The sequence below is a fragment of the Mirounga leonina genome, unplaced genomic scaffold (assembly GCF_011800145.1).
Source record: "Mirounga leonina isolate KUSES-001 unplaced genomic scaffold, KU_Mleo_1.0 Mir_454, whole genome shotgun sequence".
Taxonomy (NCBI): domain Eukaryota; kingdom Metazoa; phylum Chordata; class Mammalia; order Carnivora; family Phocidae; genus Mirounga; species Mirounga leonina.
Window position 1 is genome coordinate 6,068,039 of NW_023270763.1, and position 22,106 is coordinate 6,090,144.

Here is a 22,106-nt window from a genome sequence, read left to right on the forward strand (position 1 = left end):
TCCACAGAACTAGGCGGGATGGAGCAGGCCTCGGGCCCCATGACGCCGCTCACGGGAAGGGGAGCTGGGGCTGCCGTTGCCAGCATGTGACACTGGTATTGGCTGGGCAAACGGACTGCAGTTCGTGGTTGTGCAAGGGTTGCACTGGGAACCTCGGGTCCAGATAAAGGCCTGGGGATGCTGGGGACAGCTTAGCTCCCCAAGGACCAGGCAGGTTCTGGTGGCAGAGGCAGAACAGAGAACAGGATGATTCTGCCTGTCAGCTGTGTCCCTTATCCCCAACGTTGGCGCGTGTGGGCCCCAGCCCCAGCCACATGCTCACCTCACTGCTCCTAAAAGGACACACCTCAATGAGCAGCCATTGTGAAATATCAAGAAACATTTCATGAAATCAAGCCCAATGTCTCAACTCCATGGTGGCTAGCTCTTTGGGTTTTTGTGGGGGAGGAAGGCAAGGAGAGGGAGCATTCTTTTCCATTCTTTTCTGGTTGGTATCCATAGCATCCACATAAAAGATTAGCTGGGGGTTCTGCTCCCTGCCCCAACGTGTGGAATCGCAGACTCTCGGGGCTGGGAGGAGTCAGGGTCCTGCACTCCCACTGAACAGGAGGGGAGATCGAGGCCTCCCCAAGGAGAGTGGCTTGGCTAAAGTCACATAGCACATCCAAGGCAGGCTGACACCAGGTGCAGGTCTCCTGGCTCCTTCTATCCTTCTAGAAGTTTCTATCATGTCCTACAAAAAGATGTTACATTATGAAACATACTAATAATAAAACCACCCATGAGCCCACTTAAAAATCCAGAACTTAATCTTTGCATCTCTTTCCTCTCTTCCCTCCCCACCCCCAGGAGTAAACTTTGTCCTGAATGTTAACCATCCTCCTGCCTTTTAAAAAATAGTTTTATCATATATGCATCTGGCCCCGGGTTTTGCCTGGTTTTGAGCTTCAGGAAGATTCATACTTGATATACCCTTCTGTAACATGCTTCTAACACTTCATTGTATGTCCAAGATTCATCCTTGTTGTTTGGAACATGACATTCATTCATCGTCATTGTCATATGAGGCTGCCTCAGACAGCCAAGCCACAATTACCCTTTCTTCTCTCCTTGGAAATTGATTTTTTTCAGTTTTTTTTTTTTAGGATTTTATTCATTTATTTGAGAGAGAGAGAAAGCACCAGTCAGGGGAGGGGCAGAGAAGCAGACTCCCCGCTGAGCAGGGAGCCCGATGTGGGACTCGATCCCAGGACCCTGGGATCATGACCTGAGTGAAGGCAGACGCTTAACCAACTAAGCCACCCAGGTGCCCTGGAAATTGATTTTTTCCCCCCTGCAGTTATTAACAATGCTACTTTGAATATCTTTGCACATGGTCCTACATAGGGGTTTCTCTAGAACGAAATTCTCAGCCTTGGCTGTACATTAGAATCCTTTTGGAGAGAGGTAAAAATACCAATGCCAGAGCCTCACCCCAGAAATTGTTTGAAATCACCTATGTCCAGGTGTCAGCATCTTTCCAAGGCCCTCCAGGCAGAAACGATGTGCAGCCAGGGCAGAGATCGATATGTTAATGCTGAGGAGGCTAGCTGCCTGTTTCGGAGTGTGCAAACATCTAACTTGACAAGGGAATGCCAAACCACTTTCCAAAACTGTTGTACCAACTCACCTTGATCCACAACCTTGCCAACACTTGCCTTTTCGGAAGTCTTAAAAGTTACAGGTGGAGGGAGGAGGGATTGGTACCTTGCGATCTTAATTTGCATTTCCCTGAGGTTGGGTCTTTCCTGATCTTTCGAACACATTGCAAAGCTGGCCCTGTTTTCCTGGGGATGTGTCCCATTCACACATCAGAGCTGGGTGCCTGAAATTGTGCAGCATTGGTAAAACCCTGTATCCTTTCTACAAAGTCGACCCCACCCCCACCCTCACTAGCCCCTCTTCCCACTCCCCGGTCCCTGGGGGACCGGGATGGTGCAAAGGCTGTTTTGCATGGTGGTAAAAGAAGGCAGGCCCCTTGCCACCCTGGCTGCTGGGCAGTCACCATAGCAGCAAGGATCATGAATATCACCTTTCACTTACAGCTTCGCAGTTTATACAAGACTTTTCTACCCAATATCTCTATCTAATTCTTATAGCAACCCTCAGGGAGGGATCAACATCCCCATTTCACAGATGAGGAATTGAGGCCCTGAGATGTGAGGAGACATGTCCAGGGTAACCCAGCTAGGAAGTGCAAGGCCCACAGGAGGAGCCAAGGGCAGGGGGAAACCGACGCTGGGGCCAGCAGTGGTCCTGCTATTGGCGGTGTCCAGGCTGGGGCCAGCTGTTCCCGAGGGGCCTCAAACCACCAGCACCAGACTGGCCCTCTTAACTTTTAAGGACCTTTCCGAACCTCTGGTGCTTGAATTTAAAACTCCCCGCCAAGTGGCTGCCACCGGTGATAGCTGGGCTATTTTCAGGTGAGTGTGTCTTTCCCCTAGGTATTCTTCCGAGCTGGCATCCTGGCTAAGCTTGAGGACATGCGGGACGAGCGGCTGGCCAAGATCATGACAATGTTACAGTGTCGCCTCCGGGGTTTCCTTATGAGGATCGAGTTCAAGAAGATGCTGGAACGAAGGTAGCACGCTCACAAGCACCAATGGGGCAGGACCACGGAGGCCACGCTCACCCACAGGGGATGACCAGGGACCCCGCCACACACACAGGCCTCAGCTCCATTAGCGACACTGGGCAGTGAGATGATGCTAGCGTCTTTGCCGGCTCAAAGAACCCTGTTGGGGGTCTGTATTAGTTTTCTAGGGTTGCCGTAACAAAGCACCACAGCCTGGCTGCCTTAAAACAGTGGAAGTGTATTTTCTCACGGTTCTGGAGGTCGGCCATCTGAAATCAAGTTGTTGCAGGCCACACTCCCCCCGAAGCTCTAGAGGAGGATCCTTTCTTGCTTCTTCCAGTCCCAGTGGCCCCAGGCGTTTCTTGGCTCGTGGCCACATCCTTCCGATCTCTGCCTCTGTTTTTGCAAGGCCTCCCCTCTGTGTCTGCGTCTCCACACTGGCTTCCTTCTTTTTATATGGACACCGGGCATCTTGGGTTAGGGGCCCCCCTTTCTCTAGTATGACCTCTTAACCTAAGTAATGACATCTGCAAAGACCCTATTTCCAAAACAAGGTCACACTCACAGGTACTAGGGGTTAGGACTTCAGCATTTCTTTTGGAAAGGGACACAATTCAACCCCTAACAGGGACCACCTAACATAAATTCTTCTCCTACAGCCTACCGGTCACTGCCCCTTATTTATCCGTGTGATGATACTATGACAGGGATGTGGTAGGGCCAGCACCCCCTGGAAACTGAGGCCAGAAGGGTGAAGGGCCTGGCCCCGGTTCATGCGGAAAGAGTCAAGACTAGAACCCAGAAGCCCTCACTCCAAGTCCTTGCCCCTGGAATCATGTTTCCCAGCGGTCTCTCTCAGAAAATAGCTCAGGCTCGCCTGGCCGGCCTCTGGTCGACTCTGGCTCTTTGTTGTAGTATTAGTCATAGCATTAGTAATAATAACAGTAATGAGCAAATAACAGCAATAATGAGCTCCTGATATCCACCAGGCCCTCTTCGACCCTGACTGAAGGCAGGGACTCCAGTTAGTGGCTGAGGGTAGGACAGCAGCCCAGCCCAACCCGGGGCCTCAGTAAATCACAGTCTGTTCAAGGTGCCAGGGACAAGGAGGTAGATTCCAGAGAGTGCAGATGGATAGGATGAAGAGAATAATGGGTGATTTCCTGCGAGGGAGCAGAGGGAAGGGAAGCGTAAGAAGAAATGAATGGTCTGTCTTGGCCTTGTGCTGTCTGGGAGGAACCGTTCCATCAGGGAAGCCAAGCCCCAACACCTAAGCTTTAATCCATGAGACGCCGGCTTCCCTTTTGCAGAATCGGCCTGAAAGTCATCCAGCGGAACACACGCAAATTCCTGGAGCTGCGTTTCTGGGGCTGGTGGAAGCTCTACAATAAGGTAGGGTTCGGGGGCCAGGCCAGCCTGCTGCTGTGGGGGGACGGGGGGCCTTGGGCCTGGGTGGGAGGCCACAGGATTCTGCAGGCAAGGTCCAAAAATGAGTCCAAGGAGGAATCTAGCCTCCTTCCAGACAGGGGCGAATTCCTCCCTGAGGAACAATCACAGTGTGTCTTCCCGCCTTATCTCATCCCTCAAAGTAACATCCTGTTAGGATGGAGAGCCTCCCCCCGACACACACTACAAAAAGTGGGCTTGGTTATCAGCACCTCTCCCTGGGCATGTTGAGGCATCTTCAACTTCTTTAGTGAAGTGCTCAGCTTTAGAGCTGGAGTGACCTCAGGAAATCATGGGGTCTGACCTCCCAGTTCTCAGGTTCTTCTGAGACAGCAGAGAAGGCAGTGAGTCAGCCAGGTGGTGGGGCTGCGGGACCCCCAAGCAACCAGCCTGTCCTTAACCAATGCAGGAGGCCATGAACCATCCTCCTGATGCAGGTGGAATCATAGTGGGTGATGGCGTCCCCGCCTCAAGCCCCCGTTCAGGGGGCACACTCCTCGTGCCGTGGCTGGACGCAGGGCTGCCACATTTAGGACCCGGGTGGATAGCGGATGGTGATGTCTCAGGGGCCGTGTGCAGGGGTGGGCCCTCTCTCTGGCCCTGCGGCCCCCACGACTTGTGCAGAAGCTTCTTTCCCCTCCCCGTGGGAAAGCGCTTTCTAACACAGTGCTGGCCACAGGTTCAAAGGAGGGAGAGTAAGGTCTGCATCTCCAAAGGCACCCACACAGGCCAGCCCCCTCAAGGGCCTGAGATGGCAGAGGAGTCCAGATGAGCATTTCTCAGAGTTCAGTCATCACCGCTCATTTCCCCACCTGTTCTATGACGGACCTTCTTTCCTTATGTCAACTCACTTTTTTATTTTGAAATTTTTATTTTAAAAGGAAACTTGTATCCTTATCTGCTTTAATCTCATCCTAAGCAAGCGTTATCCACAAAATGGTGGGTTTGACGAGTTCTTTTCCGTTTTTAAAAATTATTTAAAAAAATGATTCATTCAGTTTCTTATTCTTAAAAGTAATTTTTAAAGTAACTATGTAATGATGAATATCAAAGGTTTCTATGCAATGCCAAATCTATCTCATCTGCCCTCTTGGTATTGGCGTTGCCCCCTGGGAAGCTCCAGACCAACAGCCTTTAAGATTCTTTCAGGCGGGACACCAGTGGTCACAGATGAGGAGACAAAGCCTGAAAACCTCCCGTTCTTTACTAGAAAGTAAAACCACTAATTAAACACGGTGGAGCAAGGTCCTGTTCCAATGAGTAAAAGAGTAAAATAAAATAAAAATCCTTTACTCTTAGTTTTTAATTAGGTTCTAATCTTATTTAAGCCAGATAGGATGAATCGATGGGGAAAAAAATACACATTGTGGGAGGCTTTCACGGAACAAAAAGGATTACGTAGTTGTGTGTTTACATGGACCTGCCACCGTGCCATCCCAGGTCCCTACAGCCCAGGCTGGCAATGAGGCGTCCCTGTCATCTTCCAAGAGAGGTGATGCCTTCTCCCAAATCCATCTCCACGGGGAGTTTGCCCTCTGGAGAAATGCAACCATTGGTCAGGAAATACCCTGAGAGCCTGTCCTGCCAGCTCCACTCGGAGCTGTAGGGACACAGAAGGCATGAGGGAGATTTTTGAAGGGCTCAAGGTCTAGCAGGGCAGAGGAGTACGAGTGGAGCGAGCTGATGGACCCAGGCACTGATGCAGGGTAAGAAGGGCCAAATGCGAAGAGAGGTCCGGATGGGTGCAGTGGGTGCTGCCGAGGAGCAGGTGCTCCCGGCCGGCAGAGGGACAAAGCAGGCCCAGCCCTACAGAGCCGAGAGCAAGGGGGGCAGTGGCCACGAGGCAGGACGTACCAGCTGAGCTGGAGCAGGGTGAGCGAGGCTTGGTTGTGGGAGGCCTGGAAGATCACATAGGGGAACAGATGAAAGAAGTAAGTGAGAGAGACAGAGAGAGACACTAAGAATCTACACATGACAGAGAGATAGAGACAGAGACACTGAGAATATACATAAGCAGAGATAGACACAGAGAGGGAGGAATCAGTAAGGGAGAAAGGCAAGGGAAACCAGAGCTTGAATTCAGCCAGGGCTCCCAAGCACACACAATTTACAGAACAGATGTAAGCACTGGGCGTGGCTAGATGCCAAGGAACACCTCACTCGGTGTCTCGTAGGGTCAAAGAGCACCCTGAGGATTGGTCCTAAGCAAGGATGGGCCTTCTCTGTGGAGGCTAGGGATGCTTTTGGGGATCTGTGGAGGGGTTCCACCTCACGGCTGTAAGAGCTGCTTTCCACCCCAGTGGGGGTGTGAGGTCCCATCTGAGGCAGAGCCCCCACAGCCCACCACCGAGCCCCCGGCAAAGCCCATGCCCCTGACACAGTATGGTGTTGCTCACCACTCAGGTCAAGCCACTCCTGAACGTGGCTCGGCAAGAGGAGGAGATGAAGGCCAAGGAGGAGGAGCTGAGGAACGCCATGTCCAAGACACAGGAGCTGATAAACAGGGTGAAGGAGCTGGAGGAGAAGATGGCCACGCTCAGCCAGGAGAAGAACGACCTCACCATCCAGCTACAGGCTGTATGTGGGGCCCTGGAGCGGAGTGGAGGGAGGGACCAGGAGCTGGGGGCCCTGGCAACTGCCAGGATCCCCAGGGTCACTGAGAGTCAGACCCAGGGAGGGAGGGAGGGCTGGAGAGCCTTCTGAGAAGCCGTGTACGAGTGCGATCACAGCGATAAAAAACCACCCACTGATAGAAGCACCTTCATGGGCTCTACCCCTTTATGCCTCACAATGATGATTTCCTGCATTGTGCAGACAAAAAACTGAATTTCAATAATGTTATGCCGTGAACCATAAGTCACACAGCTGGTCTGGCTCGACTCTGTGGCCAGTTGTCGTCCTACACCACTGACCCCATCTCGGGGAGACCCCAGTGGACACCCAGGTTGTCCCTCTTCTGCCCCTTCCTGTCCACTTGACCTTTAACAACCCCACCCTCCTCTGAATATCAGTTCCCTCATCCCTAAACTGTAGCTTATGGTAACATCTGCCTGGCTTGCCCCTCAGGGTTGTTATAAGGAGGAACTGTGGATGGGAAATGGCTTGTGAACACAAAAGTTCCCACTCAGCGCTGGGAGCCATTTGGGCAGATGGCCCAGGCCCCACTGACAGATGGAGGCACAGGCACATCTGGGCTCAGCAGATGGGATGGCAGAGCCTGCACTACCAGTGTGGTGCAGCCTGAGTGTCCTCCCCTTCTCCTGGACCACCTCTGCTAACAACACCTTAACTGGGATCTCATGGAAATGCAGATTTAAATGCAACAGGTGTGAGGCCTGAGACTTGGCATCCTAACCAGCTTACAGGTGATGCCGCTGGCAGTCTGGGGACGGCACTGCTAGACGATGTTTTGTCGCACACATCGCGTGGGGCTCGGAGCTCATGCCTGGACCCCTTTGGGACCCCTTTGACGGGAGCTCGCTCTTCCCCCAGGAGCAAGAGAACCTGATAGATGCTGAGGAGCGCCTGACCCAGATGATGAAGACCAAAATGGAGCTGGAGAGCCAGATTTCCGACATGCGGGAGCGGCTGGAGGAAGAGGAAGGCACGACGGCCTCCCTGAGTGCCACCAAGCGCAAGCTGGAGGGGGAGATGAGCGACCTCAAGCGGGACCTGGAGGGCCTTGAGACCACACTGGCCAAGACAGAGAAAGAGAAGCAGGTGAGGAGGCCCTGGAGCCTGACCACACTCCTCACCAGAACTGGGAAGCCTACAGGGGTCACACCTAGAGTCCCCACTGTAGGACTGCCCAAGACCCTTGCCATCAGCCACATGGGGCTATTAACTTAGCTCCATGCAATTTAAAATGTGGTTCTGCTGTTGAGCTAGCTGCATTCTGAGTGCTCAGTAGGCACACGTAGCTGGCGTTACCACGTCGGATGGGCAAGTCTGGTGGGGCCCGAGGGTCTAGTCTCTTAAGACACTGCTGACATCTGAGGACTGGGCTTGAATAGCAAAGGCCTGAACTGGTAGCTCTCACTGCTGCCCTCACCCTAAGATTCTGATGTGGTTGGCTGGAGTGTGCCCTGGGCCTTGGCATTTCTCAGGCTCCCAGGTGACTCTGGACCATAGCCAAGCTGCAGGGCCCCTCTCTCAGAGCAAGTGCCTCCCCCAAGGGTGTTCCCAGACTTAAGGGCCTGTCTCTCTCTCCCACCCCCATTTCCAGGCCCTGGATCACAAGGTCCGCACCCTGACTGGGGACCTCTCGCTGCGGGAAGACTCCATCGCCAAGCTCCAGAAGGAGAAGAGGGCCTTGGAGGAGCTACACCAGGTAGGCATCACCGGTTTGCCCTTGGCAGAGCAGGTGGAGCTCGGAGACTGAAGACCCGGGTTCAAATCTTGGCCTTGCTGCCCCTCAGCTGGGGCCCGTAGGGAAGGCACAGAGTCTCCCAAAATCTCAGTTTCCTCATCAGTGAAGTGGGTGTTGTCATGTTTTGCTGCTGTCCTCCCAGGTTTGTTGTAAGTGGGGTGACCCTGTAATTTATCACCCAAACTAGGACAGTTTGAGAGTCCCGGGTGCGCGGGAAGGCATGGTTCCCAGACTCACCAGGATGAAGTGAGGTGCACAGACGTGCCCTATGAGTGACACAACAGTGAACCCTGATATAGCTCAGCAACAAAGGGCATGAGCTCTTGTCATGGGGAGACCCACTCAAGTGTTATGGGCTCAGGGTCCTGAACGCAGAGCCAGCTCCAACCAGCCACCGGTGCTGACCGTGGCACAGACCACTTCCTCGGTCTAGAGACACAGGTACAAAGAGCAAGCTGAGGCCCAGGGCCGGACAGTGGACCCCCATCGCCATGTTTGCTGACACCATGATTACACAACAAGTCCCCCAAGGACCTCTCTCTGTTGCCTCCAGAAATACCTCCCCCTAGGCTGTGACTCTCAACCACTTCAAACTCAGAGCCCCCTTTTACAATAAATACAGTCAATTCTCATTATTCGAGATAGTCATGGTCTATAAAGTCACCACAAACACCGAATTAGCAAACACTGAACCTCAGTTTTTTGGGTTTTTTTTTTTAAAGATTATTTATTTATTTGAGACAGAGAGAACGAGAGAGAGCACATGAGAGGGGGGAGGGTCAGAGGGAGAAGCAGGTTCCCTGCCGAGCAGGGAGCCCGATGCGGGACTCGATCCAGGGACTCCAGGATCATGACCTGAGCCGAAGGCAGTCACTTAACCAACTGAGCCACCCAGGCGCCCCCTGAACCTCAGTTTTAAGGGGAAATACAGGGTTAGGTTCCCGCAAGCCTCTGGTCACATTTTCATCGGCCACTCAATACATCATATGTATTGATTACAATCGATACATTGCCTTGTTTTATGTATGTTTCTGTTGAAAGACACTATTTGGTCCGTACTGTGGGTTCCTGAACATTGAGCTCACAGTCAACAGCCCTATATCTCATGCCTGAACAAAGCTTATCTGACACACAGATTTCCTCTGTGAGGCACATCACAGCCTTATTGTGCTTGGGAACACTAGACAGGATGGCAGAATGTGAGTGGGGCCATTTTATAAAGCAAAATCACCAAAACAAAAGCACCAAACTGTAGAAACCATGGCACTGAACAGACTCTGAAAAAAGACACTTGTTTGCAGTACGAGCGAAACAAGAAGGCAGGGCACCATCTTATCTGACCACAGCTGGGAATGTGCACCCCAGGAGGCTCAAATTTTTCAATGCTCTGCGCATGTCTGTAAATGACCATGAAAGCACCGCAAGTATTGGTTTGGGATTACAAATAAATTTTAGCTAGTAGATAAAAAGGCAAATAGATAATCTGCAAATAATGGGCACAGAGTGTATTTTGGAAGCCTCTACTGTTCTAAAATAAAAATTATTATAACTCATTCATAACTTCAAAAAAATCAGTAGTGTACCCCTTCTTTTTTAAGGAGGAAGTGAATGGAATGTAATTTATAATAAATTCTGGTGCTGTCAGCGTGTCAAAGCTCAGGCAGATCCCCTAGAAGATGTCGTGAGCAGTAGGCCGTCCACCCGAGCCTGCCTAGGTGGCTGCAGATGGGCACGGACGGTGTGTTAGGGACGCAGATAACGAAGTGCAGCTGCTGTCTGTGATGCGAGTTTACAACATGGTGAAGAACTCTCAGGGAGATTTTGACAATAACAAATCTCTCAGTTTTCATGGTAGATGATTCTTTTAAAAATGTAGTCTATGCTAAATGAAAAAAAAAATAGCTGCATTATATGGAAAGTGGTGCTGGGTGGTCGGTTCAGAAGAGTCTGTTGTTTTGCTTATGTGAATGCCTGGGTGGGGCATCAGGTGTGTGGACTGCAGGATTCTTCAAGGTGCTGGATTGTCCAGAGCAAGGCAAGATGCCCAGCATCCCTGGAAACACCCACTAAGTTCCAGTGGGGCCCCCAATTGTGGTGACAACCAAAAGCCCCCCACAGATTTCCAACATACCCCATGGAGAACCAGAGCCCCACTGACCAGTGAGGGCCCACCTGAGCTAACAGGTGCTTGGGTCTGCCCCCACCTCACCTGGCACCAGGGGCAGGTGTTCAGTAGCTGTCCACTGAGCTCAGAAGTGATGGTGGAGAACCAGGTCTATTCAGCTGTCCCCACATGGCTTGTGGGACACACGTATATGTGTATCTTTCCCTCCAGAAAACCCTCGACGACCTGCAAGCTGAGGAGGACAAGGTGAACCACCTGACCAAGACCAACAGCAAGCTCAGCACCCAGATCCATGAGGTAATGCCCTGTTGCTGGGGCCAATGCTATAGCTCAAGGGCCAGGCCCATGCTGGGGCACAGGGTCCTCAGATGCATTTGGGGAACTGGACTGACCCATGCCCTGGGACAGTGAGAGCCTCTCTTGAAGCTACAGTGAAGGAACCAGGCCCAGTCTGGTTCCTCATCACATTCCGGCCTCAGACTCACCCCCTACCCCCGCTTTCTCTTGTTTTTCTTCTTTCTGCAGCTGGAGGATAACTGGGAACAAGAAAAGAAAATCCGGGCAGAGGTGGAAAAGGCTCGTCGCAAAGCTGAGAGTGACCTGAAGATGACCATTGACAATCTCAATGAGATGGAACGGTCCAAACTAGACCTCGAGGAGGTGGTGAAAAAGTATGCCCATGCAGGTGTTCATTCTGCCCATGACAACGTTAGCAGTATCTAGCACTTCCTGGGTGGCGCCAGGTGCTGGGCACTGTGCTGGGGGCTTCACATGCATTAATGCACGTCCCCAGCACCTGCTGTGTGCAGGCACCGTGCCCAGCACAGAGGATACAGGGAGACGGCGAGTAGGTGCTGCTCGTGGACAGGGAGCTCCCAGCCTCACACAGGGCCTGTTGGGCGCTGGAAAGGAGACAAGTATTAAGCAAGGCATCCGCCCCAAAAGGCAAGGAGTCTTTGTAGAAACCCATAAGCTGAGCTTTCAAAGATCACAAGGAGTTGAGGGGGTATTTTCACAGTATTGCTCTGGAAATAACATGGGAGACAGGTGGAGTGGAGAAACACTGGAAGCAGGAAAGCAATGGGAAGGCTACTGCAACAGCCTGGGTGTAAACCTGAACTAAGTAAGAGGCTGAGGGATGGAGATGAGGAGGAGTCAGACAAGGAAAGCTCTCAGGGAGTGGAATTTGGACAATGCATCTTTGAGGTGCATTTTGCTAAGGCAGTTTCACAGCACCATGGACTGCTAGGAGGGTGTGCAGCTGGCTCTGCATCTCAGCACATTTCCTCTGTGGCATGCCAGGAGGTGCGCGTGACCTTGACCATCCTGCTCATCCACTTGGTCTCTGGCACCTTAGTTCTCACACATGGCTCCTTGGCACATGGAACCCACATGTCAGAAGGAGACACCCTTTGGTGGAAAGTTTTTAGAAGAAAATTTTCCCTAAAAAGGCAAAGCATCCAAGTGATTCTGGAGCCCCTAGAATGTAAACTGCGCCAGAGCAGTGATTTCTGTCTGGTTTGTTCACTGATGTGTCCCCAGAACCCCAAACAACGTCTGGCACATAGTAGATCTACTCAACAAACTTGTACCAAATTAAGATGCGCATGAGTGAATGAATAAGCAGATGGAAAGCATGTGCAGCAGATTCTGGGGTTCTGCAGGGTGAGACCTTCTGGGCAGCCACCCCAGAAAGCCAGATGCTGAGGGATGAGTGGGTTTCAGCAGGTTCAAGGCCTCCTCCAGCAGCCCAGGTTCTGTTCCCTTGCCAGCTGGCTGATCTCCCCTCAGAGCTTTTCCCTAAGGAGATCAAACCTTCTCTTGCAGGAGGGATATGGAAATCAATTCTGTCAACTCTAAATATGAGGATGAGCAGTCTCTGAATTCCACACTCCAGCGAAAACTAAAGGAACACCAGGTGTGTCCAGGACCGAGAGGACAGAGCTCCCCTTTTGAAATGCACTTCCAGGCACCTTTGCTCCCATCAGGTGCTTGGCTACCTGGGTTTCCTGAGGAGCAAGACTGCCCCAGAGTCCTTGAGACTGATCCATGTTCACCTCACACAGGCTTAGAGTCAAAGCCCCTACAATGATTACAAGGCCCTCCACAATCTGCCCCTATTCCCTCCCTGACCTTGTCACCCAGCCTTCCCCCACCACTCCCCAGCCTCCCTCCTGCCTCAGGGCTATTGCACACACTCTCTGTGCCCAGTTTCCTTCTGCTGTTGACGGTGTCCATCATATGCTCAGCAACTTGCCATCATTTCCATATTAAAAGGCCAAATGGTTAAGTTTGTAACTTCACCCAGAAGAGATCACCTCCCTTTGCTTGTTTGTCTGCTAGGCCCGAATTGAGGAGCTGGAGGAAGAACTGGAAGCTGAGCGGGCAATGAGAGCCAAGGTAAATGAAATACTTCTGCACTTTTTGAGTCTAAAGACCCAGCACCAGTCACAATCCAACTGTAAGCAGACAGACACTCCACTCAGGAAGGCAAGAGGACAGGTTTCCAATTGAACAGGCCTCGCTGATTTCTCGAGCTGTGCACAAGGCCCAGTGCTACATGTGCAATATTAATTATGATGTAAGATGCTAAGATACTATTTCTGATGTGAGTCCAAGGAGAAGAGGCTAGTTCTGCCTGGGGCAGGTAGAGGAGGCAACATTAGCCTGGGGACTCTGAGACTGAATTCAACAGACTGACGCCAGGAAGCATTTCTAGGCAAAGAGAAGAAATAGCACCTCTCTGCACAGTGACAAAGATGTGAAGAGAAAAGAAAAGAATGGAAGGAGGCTTTAGGGTGGGGATCCTGCAGAGGATGAGGCCAGAAAGCTGGTGGGAGACGAAATCCTCACACACCTAAACTCCAGATTCAGCCCAACCGGGCCGGGGGTAGGAAGGGCAAGTAAACCCACCCAGTGCAGAAGGACACAGGCATCCTTCACTGAGTGTGCGGGGTGGCAGGCAGTGGGCAGAACTCCCCAAGTGCAGGCCCCTAGCTTCACAGACACCATGTGGTCACTGTAGTCTTTACCAGAGAAGGGGGGGCTCCTGCACGGCTCCCGTCATGCTCATTGATCTTCCCCAGGTGGAGAAACAACGCAGTGACCTGTCCCGGGACCTTGAAGACCTCAGTGACAGGCTGGAAGAGGCTGGGGGAGCCACGTCTGCTCAGGTACCATCCTCAGGGGACCCAAGAACCCCAATTCCTGCCTGCCTGCAGGGAGAAAAAAAAATTACTGGATGATGAGCAGTGGGGAAAAGACCGGTTAGTTTCTTGCTGAATTTCTGGGGCTGACATGAGGAGAAAACAATAATAAAGAAGAGGCAAGTGAGGAGCTGGTATGGTCTTCTTAGCTCAGTGGTGTTGATAGAAGCAGCACCGGACTGAAGGCAGAGGGCAGGCGTTGTATGATTCGTGTTTATAGAAAATGTGAGCTGCAGTAAGACCAGCAGATCAAGAGAAGATTGCCACTAAAGAGAGTCTGTGACAGTTCCCAAGAAGAGGGGCATGCCATGCAGGGCTACACGGGGAGGCACCAAGGTCAGGAGGAGGCCAGGGCAGGGGGAAATTGTAGGCAAGAGCCTTTACTGTGGTTTCTGAGGAAGGAACAAGGGAGGCAGAGTGAGCAGGCTTAGGATGGGCTAGTTTGGATAATTTCAGCAGGCTCTAGGGCACAGGGGCTGTCCCTAGTTGTCTGGTACCTGGCCATGGGGGTACTGAGGGCAGGTTAGAGTGGCTGAGAGTGTGAGAACCCCACAGAGGAGGGGTTGGAGGTGTGGGCTCTAGATTGGTTGCTTTGCATTGGAAATCCAGTTGTTTGCTATCTCTAGGAGTTAGCTAACCCTGGGAGGGGCCATCCTTCCAGGGTCAGCAAAGCCCCAGATGTCAAAGCATCAGAATACAGAAAATAAAGACATGGTTAATACATGGGGTGACCCCACACTCCCAGGGCTGGAGTCCAAGCTGAGCCTCTGGTGTGGAATTCAACTTCCTTCAGTTCAAATAAAGGCATCGTGGAGACTGGCAGGAGACACTTGAAACTCTCCTTCTAATTCCGTGTAGTCAGGTTTCTTATAAATGTGGACCCTGGGTCAGAGCTGACAGCAGGAATGTGGATGGTGTCCCTTAGCACTGGAAGGCTCCCTGGACTCCACGTCCCACCCCCCACCATTCTGGCCACAGTCTGCTCGCTGTGGAGGGGCCTACTGAGCTGGTGTCCAGCTGTGGTCAAGGTCCCGGGAGAGCAGGCATTAAGAAGGGACGATGTCTAGCGATGCAGGGGAAGTTAAGGGAACAACAGGATTCAGGGCACCAGGGGGATGGGAAGAAGCGGGATCATGGGGCTGTGTGATATGGGGAGCCACGGAGCAGGGGCTGCCTGGTGGGCTCCTTCTGGAGGCTCAGGGGGAGTGTGTCCCAGGGCTCTCTCCTGGCTGCTGGTAGGTTGCTGGCAAACTTTGGTGTTCCTTGCTTATAGCTGCATCCCTCCAATCCCTGCCTCCGTGGTCACATGGCCTTCTTCTTGTGTGTCTCCCTGGATCCAAACATCTCGCCTCTTAGAAGGACAACCAGCCATTGGGTTAGGGCCCTCCCTAATCCAGTTATGGCATTTTAACTTGTTTATATCTGCAAAGACCCTGTATCCAAATAAGGTCACATTCGCAGGTATGGGGGTTACGAATTGAGCATATCTTTTTAGGAGGCACAATTCAAGGCACAACGCTATCTAAATGAATCTGGTGGGCAACCCTCCTAGAGGCTCAGGACGGATATTTCCATCAAGACATCCCATCAGTGGGGTGCAGAAATAGCGGGGGACTGCTGAGCAGGTGGGCAGTGTCAGACCTCAGGAGGCCAGTGCCGTTCAGTTCCGCTAAGCAATGGTTCTCCTCTCTCCCAGATTGAGCAGAACCGCAAGCGGGAGGCAGAGCTGCTAAAGCTGAGGAGGGAGCTGGAGGAGGCAGCCCTGCAGAGCGAGGCAGCGGCCTCCACACTGCGCAAGAAGCACACGGACTCCATGGCTGAGCTGACCGAGCACGTGGAGAACCTGCAGAGGGTCAAGTCCAAGCTGGAGAAGGACAAGCAGGTCATGAAGGCTGAGATCGACGACCTCAATGCCAGCATGGAGACTGTGCAGAAGTCTAAGGTGAGGGAAGACCCCTGCAGAGCCACAGGGAGGTGTCCCAGCGTCCGGCCACTTCGCAAATATTTCCCAAGCCCCCCGGCAAGCCTGAGGCATGTTCTGGATGTTGTGAAGGGAACCGAGATGAGCCCATCCCAGATCCCAAGCTCATAACCTAACTGTGCCTCAGTTTCCTCATCTGTAAAATGGAGACGTTAATAATCCCTACTCCATAGCACTGTTGTGAGGGCTACAACCGTCCCTGGCATATAAGAAAAGTTCGATAAATGTGAGCTATTAAGATGACCGTTACATTAGGAGAACTACATCCTCAAGGAGCTGGGAGACTAGTGGGATAAATGCATATATCACCACAGTGAAAAAGGGATAAATGGCCATAGGGAAAATCAAGTAAGCCATTCAACATGCGTTTACCAAGCATCTGCCATGTGAAGAACCTTCTTGTGACATGAGAGAAAGGGGGGCCCCAAAGGTGAGCAGGGAGGATGCTTTGGGGTCCCTGTCACAGCCAACTACTATTTCACACTTTAGACACTCACGAGGCATCTTCACAGCCCCTAGTTTATCTGCAGAACCCTGCACTAAGGCTAGTATTTTTTCTTAAACGGACCTGTTGCATTTTCTTATTGGGTGAGGTCTGCAGGGGTCCGGAGTGGCCATAAAAGGGAGATGAGCCAGACAGTGAGGGTCTGTGTGCCAACCCAAAGGCTCCAGGTTTATGTTGGTAGAAATGGTGAGCTGGGGTGGGGGGAAGATGGTTCTGAGACAGGGACGTTCTAGAAGGACTAGGCAGGCAGTCTGGGAGGCTGCACTAGGGGAACCCAGGTGGGAAGCAGGGAGGGCCTGTTCTCCATTTCCCCATGGGGTTCATTCTTCCTGAGCAGATGAATGCTGAGGCCCACATCCGAAAGCTGGAAGACAGCTTAGCAGAAGCCAACGCCAAGGTGGCTGAGCTGGAGCGAAACCAGGCAGAAATCAATGCCATCAGGACCCGCCTGCAAGGTGAGCTGGCCCCTCCCTGCAGCTTCCTGAGGAACTGTGCATGGAACACAACCGAGATCCTCAAGGAAACTGAAGGAGTAGCTGGGTCCTCTTCCCAGAGCTTTCTTGGCCTTGGAAAATTCACATCCCCTGTGATGAGACAGGAGATTTGATTCCACCCACTGAGCATTCCAAGTATCATCTTTACAGTGTCTAACAGGGAACACTATTCAAAGCATTTCCCTCCCAGTTCTGTCAACCACCCTATGAGATCAGCAGGAGGGGCAGCAGACAAAACACAATTTTTAAACATTTTAAAACATGACCTTCATACTAACAAACAGTGAACATGTGTCACTAATGAAGGAGCCAGAAAATGGCAAACCTGCCTTCAAAGTGCATTTGAGGGGCAGAGATTTACACAGTCAGTTGGGGAAGGGATGCCTATATATAACTTTGCTAAGTTAGACGCAAAGCCAGTTAATGTCTTACAACACAATAATACTGAACCTCTGGATTTGGTTTTGTTGTTGTTGTTGTTGTTGTTGTTGTTGTTTTACCAGAAGAGATCCTTTGCATCTCTAGGGCAAAAATAATTTGCAACTTATCACTATTCACTTAACATCTAACTTTGCAGAGGCTGGGCTCTTACCTGCGGTAAACAGCAAGCAACCATGCTATTTCCTGAGGGAAGTAAATACTCCCTAGACAGGCCAGTTAGATAACGTTCCACTGTGACACCAGAGAACCTGCTGGCATTCTTTGGCCTTATTTCCCACACCCTGAATACTTTCGAAAATCAACATCCCCATTTGATAAATAAGAAAAGGGAAGCTCAGTGAGATGAGGTAACTTGCCACAAAACTAATGACTTCCAGAGCAGAACCAGAAACCCTCGCTCATCCTCTCTGGCTCGTGCATGTCTTCCTGGCCTCTGGCCCCGAGAATCAGTTCACAGACGACTAGAGTGTAGGTTCGGGGACCGTGACAGTTAATTTTTCAAAGTAAACACTCTCTGCCTCACTATTTCCTTCAAACTTCTTTGCTGTATCTCATGCCAGGGGCTGGGACTTCATGATCGGAAGCCCTGTACCCCATGCAAGACACCTGGATGTTGGCAATGCTTGGACAATTGCTCCTCTCCTGGGCTTACTTAAATTTGGGTGGCTTGTAATGGTTCACCATGCTCCCCTTCCCAGCTCAGTTGGCCAAGTCACCATATTTATTGGGTACTTTGGGAACGCTGCACTGGGGGAGTTTAGGATCTGGCTGGGGAGCCAGTTTTCCATCCAGTATTTCTTCCATTCCCTTCTCACTCAGCTGAGAATGGGGAGCTGAGCCGGGAATACGAAGAATCCCAGAGCCGGCTCAATCAAATCCTGCGGATAAAGACATCACTGACATCGCAGGTGGACGATTACAAGAGGCAGCTGGATGAGGAATCCAAGGTTTGTTTGGGGCTGGGGTGGGGGTGAGGGAGCTGTCTTTCTGAAGAAAGTTACAGCTTATAAAGATGTAGAAGGAACATGAAAAATATGATTCAATAAAAAGTTAAAAAGTTAACTACAAGACTGTGGTATTATGCCATGTGTACAAAGAAATGAAAACACAAAATTCCATATCCTTGTGGCCAGTAACTGGAACAAAACAAGGAAAATAAACCCTAATGGTTTGGGTTGTAGAGTCAGGTGTCCTTTTCCCCCTTTACTTGCTGCAATGTTGATCCAACATTGTGTGTATCTAAGTCCCCGGGCCATAGGGACCAGTAGGGCCTCTGACAGGCTCGGCTGGTCCCCGCAGTCTCGCAGCACGGCCATGGTGAGTCTCGCCAACACCAAGCATGACCTAGACCTGGTGAAGGAGCAGCTGGAGGAGGAGCAGGGAGGAAAGTCAGAGCTGCAGCGCCTCGTGTCCAAGCTCAACACTGAGGTGACCACCTGGAGGACCAAGTATGAGACCGATGCCATCCAGAGGACCGAGGAGCTGGAGGAGACCAAGTGAGTGTCACCCTGCACTGGAGAGCAGGAAGGCTGGGGTGGGGGTGGCGCTGGGGGGGTGGGTGGGCAGGGGTCTGACCATGTCAGCCACTGTGGAGGCCAGGACCACAGCCAGGAGAAGGCAGTTCACCAGCTCTTCTTGAAGGGGGGGATGTGTGTCTGGACAGCGAAGCCCACTTTGTGCCCTTGGCAGAATACCCAGCCTTCGGGTTCCCTCTTCAAGGCTCTCTGCGTCCTCTGCCCTAAAGTGCTCAGGCTCCCAGCAGGGAGGTCAGGAGCAGGGTCTCCACCTCCAGGCAGGGTGTCTCTGCCCCTAAAGTGCTTGGGAAGCGTCCACAGGTCTGGTGGGTCTGGAGCAAGGCCTCTGGGTGATGCTGAGTGTATGTGGACCACACTCAGCAGCAAGGGCCCTCACACTGGCAGTTCTCCTGCTCTGTGCTAAACGCCCTCAAATCTTGTGAGCTTTCTTCTTCATTTGCAAACTAGGAAAGTGGATACTCTGCTTGACAGGCCTGAGGAAATAAGAGTGAAGACGTGAATGTGGCGCTGAGCCGCCTTCCAGGTATAGGAACAGGCTGGCTCGGTTGCCCACGGGAAGCCCTGTGTGTGAGCCATCCTGAGGCGGGCAGGGAGGGGACCCCAGCCTGCTTGCTGGTGCCTCCTGCCCACTGGCATTTGTGGCGACAAGACAGCAATACGCACAGTGGCCTCCAGCTGACATAAATCTCTTATCAAAAGTTCTTTATACATTGAGCCTAAATCTACATCCTGCCACTCCCCACCTCCTGCCCTCCAGCCCTTTTCTATTTTCTCTTGAGAATGTCCAGGAGCTGCCTACCTAATCCCACTCCAAAGCTCAGGCTGAATCTCAACCCCTCACCTCTCTCTGCCCGGACCTTCTTCCCCAGACACACGCAGGATCCTCGCCCTCCTCTTCCTCTTCCTCTGCTCATGTGTCCCCTTCCTTGCCTTATTTTCTCCATGGTGCTTATGTCTCTGTGTCTATCCCCCGACTAGAGCAGAAGTTTCATGAGGGCAGGGGTCTTGGTCTGTTTCTCTAATACCTAGAATGATACCTGACCCAGAGTAGAAACAATAAATAGTTGTTGGATGGATGGATGGACGGATGAACAGACAGACGGACAGTGACTGCTTTCCTCTAAACACTCTCTATTTTGTCTGCATCTTCTCCACTGTGGCACCACAAACCCAGCCCCCAGCCCACGGGCTCTTGTGTTTCCCTGACGGCCTCTCTTGCCCTCGCCCACAGGAGGAAACTGGCCGCCAGGCTCCAGGAAGCAGAAGAGACAGCTGAAGCCGCCCAAGCCCGGGCTGCCTCCCTCGAGAAAAATAAACAGCGACTCCAGGCAGAAGTCGAGGACCTCACCATCGATCTGGAGAAGGTCAGGGGGTTAAATGCTTGCTGGGTCCAAGGGACCCCAGGGAGCTGGTTGAAACTATCACATGTCTGGGCTTAGCAAGAAGAAAGAGTTGGCCCGACAAGATGGAGCACAGCGTCTGTATTCAAGCTTCCTGGACACAGGCTCCTGCCTGATCTTAATACTCAACAAGCCACTGTTCAAATAGGTCTGTGATGAGGACAAAACTTAGTCCCAGGAAGTCATGCAACTACTGTCTCTCTTCTCCTTTTCCTCATGCAAACCACATCCCACACACTTTGTGTGGCTAAATATTCTTGTTTGCATCCCTGGTGCAGATTGATCTGCAAGTCTCTAGGCCGAATTAAATAAGCTTTCCCCTGGCACACAGCAACCTGATCTTGGTCTAGAGAGGGCAACCACTTCATGCCAGTGGTGACGGGCATGTAGGCAGAGGGTCACAGCCACGTGAGAGGCTTCAGGAAAATAGTCCCAAAACCTGAAAACCGTTTGCTCCCCCCGCCCAAGTAAGAAATTAAGCAGAAATTTACAAAACCCAACATTGCACCACAGCAAATACATAATTGCCAGTTATGAAAAAAGTGAATGGTCTATGAAAAATAAGGTCTGAGAAAAGTCAGCTTTGATTCACAAGAAAAATAACACCAAACCCATCTCTGAGTTGGGCAACGACGTATAACACATATTAGTAAATTACAGAGAAATAGGCTATGGAGAGTTGGGTGAATGTTTAAATCCGGGAAGGCTGCCGTGGCCCAGAGCCCTCATTCTACACCTAAGAAAGTCTGAGCCTGGGACGATAAGACGGACTGCCCAAGCTCGCACATCTAGTAGTAGAAGCTTAAGGAGTGGGACGAGGCTCTTCCCAGACTCCCTGCCCCGTGCTTGTGCCATACCTGTGGAATTATTTCTCAGTCCCCAGAGTTACTGGGGAGGGGTGGGGAAGGCAGGGAGGAGAGCAGAGGAGGGGAAGGGGCTGGAGAGTCAGACCCGCGGAGACCAGCCCCGTCTCTCCCTAGGCGAACGCTGCAGCCGCCGCCTTGGACAAGAAGCAGCGGGTCTTTGACAAGATGCTGGCCGAGTGGCAGCAGAAGTGCGAAGAGCTGCAGATGGAGGTAGACAGTTCGCAGAAGGAGTGCCGCATGTACATGACAGAGAGCTTCAAGATCAAGACTGCCTATGAGGAGTCCCTGGAGCACCTGGAGTCGGTGAAGAAGGAGAACAAGACTCTGCAGGGTGAGTCGGAGGGCAGGGACAAAGACACAGGGCCTCCTTCCTCCTGAGTGCGTCATGGGTTTGAGCACCTAGCACATCGTAAGCAACCAATAAATACATACTACCAACACTGTGCAGAAGCACTCGGGCATTCAGCAGCAGGACTTCAAGCAGGTGAGTCACTTAACCTTTCCGTGCCTCAGTTTCCTCACCTATAAGTCAGGGAGATCCTGCCTTACAGGATACCCTGGTGGGAGGGTGTGGGTGGGGAACAGAGGTGGGTAGGGGAGGAGGCAGGGCTCTGGGCCACTGGTAGGGACCCTCAGCAGTGCCTCATCATCACCTCCCTCCTATTTTCTGTCCTCTCCTAGTCCAGACAACCTTGATCTGGGTGCTTGTAAGGTTGGTGTGACAATGAAACAAGATGTGTGAAATCTTCACTCAGTAGAGTGGCTGAAACAAATACGGGCTCGGTCGATTTTGTGTATTTGAGCCCTTAGATCTATCATATGTACATAATATACATACACGTGTAAGAGTTCCTAGTATGGGCTGGAATTTCATTCTGTTGGATACTATTTGAAGAATGCTGCCTATCTGTTGAAGATCATCGTGCCATTCAGAGATCTGACTGCATTGTTTGCTGGCAGGTGCACATTTCTAATCACAAAATCAGTTGTGTAAGAGATGTCAGTATTTTTATTTTCAAGAACTGTTTTGGGATCCCTGTTGTGCTGAGCAGCAAACGAAATCTCAGTCCATACAGGGTTTCCTCAGTTCAGGTTAGATGCCTGATGTAGGGTCACTGCAATGG

General features: G+C 51.6%; 2 protein-coding genes across 2 annotated transcripts in view; one reads left to right on the forward strand and one right to left on the reverse strand.

Annotated features, from left to right (window-relative positions):
* The window catches only part of KPNA7 (karyopherin subunit alpha 7), an 88,030-nt gene extending 76,912 nt beyond the window's left edge, over positions 1 to 11,118 (reverse strand). The window contains exon 1 of the mRNA XM_034988390.1: positions 10,639 to 11,118. The gene's annotated coding sequence lies outside the window, so the exon portion shown is untranslated. The remainder of the gene's footprint in view (positions 1 to 10,638) is intronic.
* Positions 1 to 22,106, forward strand: part of LOC117999365 (myosin-16) — a 59,936-nt gene that overhangs the window by 22,662 nt on the left and 15,168 nt on the right. Inside the window, exons 19-34 of the mRNA XM_034988397.1 lie at positions 2,484 to 2,620; positions 3,925 to 4,006; positions 6,464 to 6,637; positions 7,553 to 7,780; positions 8,286 to 8,390; positions 10,765 to 10,851; positions 11,080 to 11,225; positions 12,382 to 12,472; positions 12,898 to 12,954; positions 13,641 to 13,727; positions 15,457 to 15,702; positions 16,584 to 16,701; positions 18,001 to 18,128; positions 18,481 to 18,677; positions 19,948 to 20,080; positions 21,097 to 21,313. Of these exons, the coding sequence (XP_034844288.1) occupies positions 2,484 to 2,620; positions 3,925 to 4,006; positions 6,464 to 6,637; positions 7,553 to 7,780; positions 8,286 to 8,390; positions 10,765 to 10,851; positions 11,080 to 11,225; positions 12,382 to 12,472; positions 12,898 to 12,954; positions 13,641 to 13,727; positions 15,457 to 15,702; positions 16,584 to 16,701; positions 18,001 to 18,128; positions 18,481 to 18,677; positions 19,948 to 20,080; positions 21,097 to 21,313 (2,233 nt within the window). The remainder of the gene's footprint in view (positions 1 to 2,483; positions 2,621 to 3,924; positions 4,007 to 6,463; positions 6,638 to 7,552; positions 7,781 to 8,285; positions 8,391 to 10,764; positions 10,852 to 11,079; positions 11,226 to 12,381; positions 12,473 to 12,897; positions 12,955 to 13,640; positions 13,728 to 15,456; positions 15,703 to 16,583; positions 16,702 to 18,000; positions 18,129 to 18,480; positions 18,678 to 19,947; positions 20,081 to 21,096; positions 21,314 to 22,106) is intronic.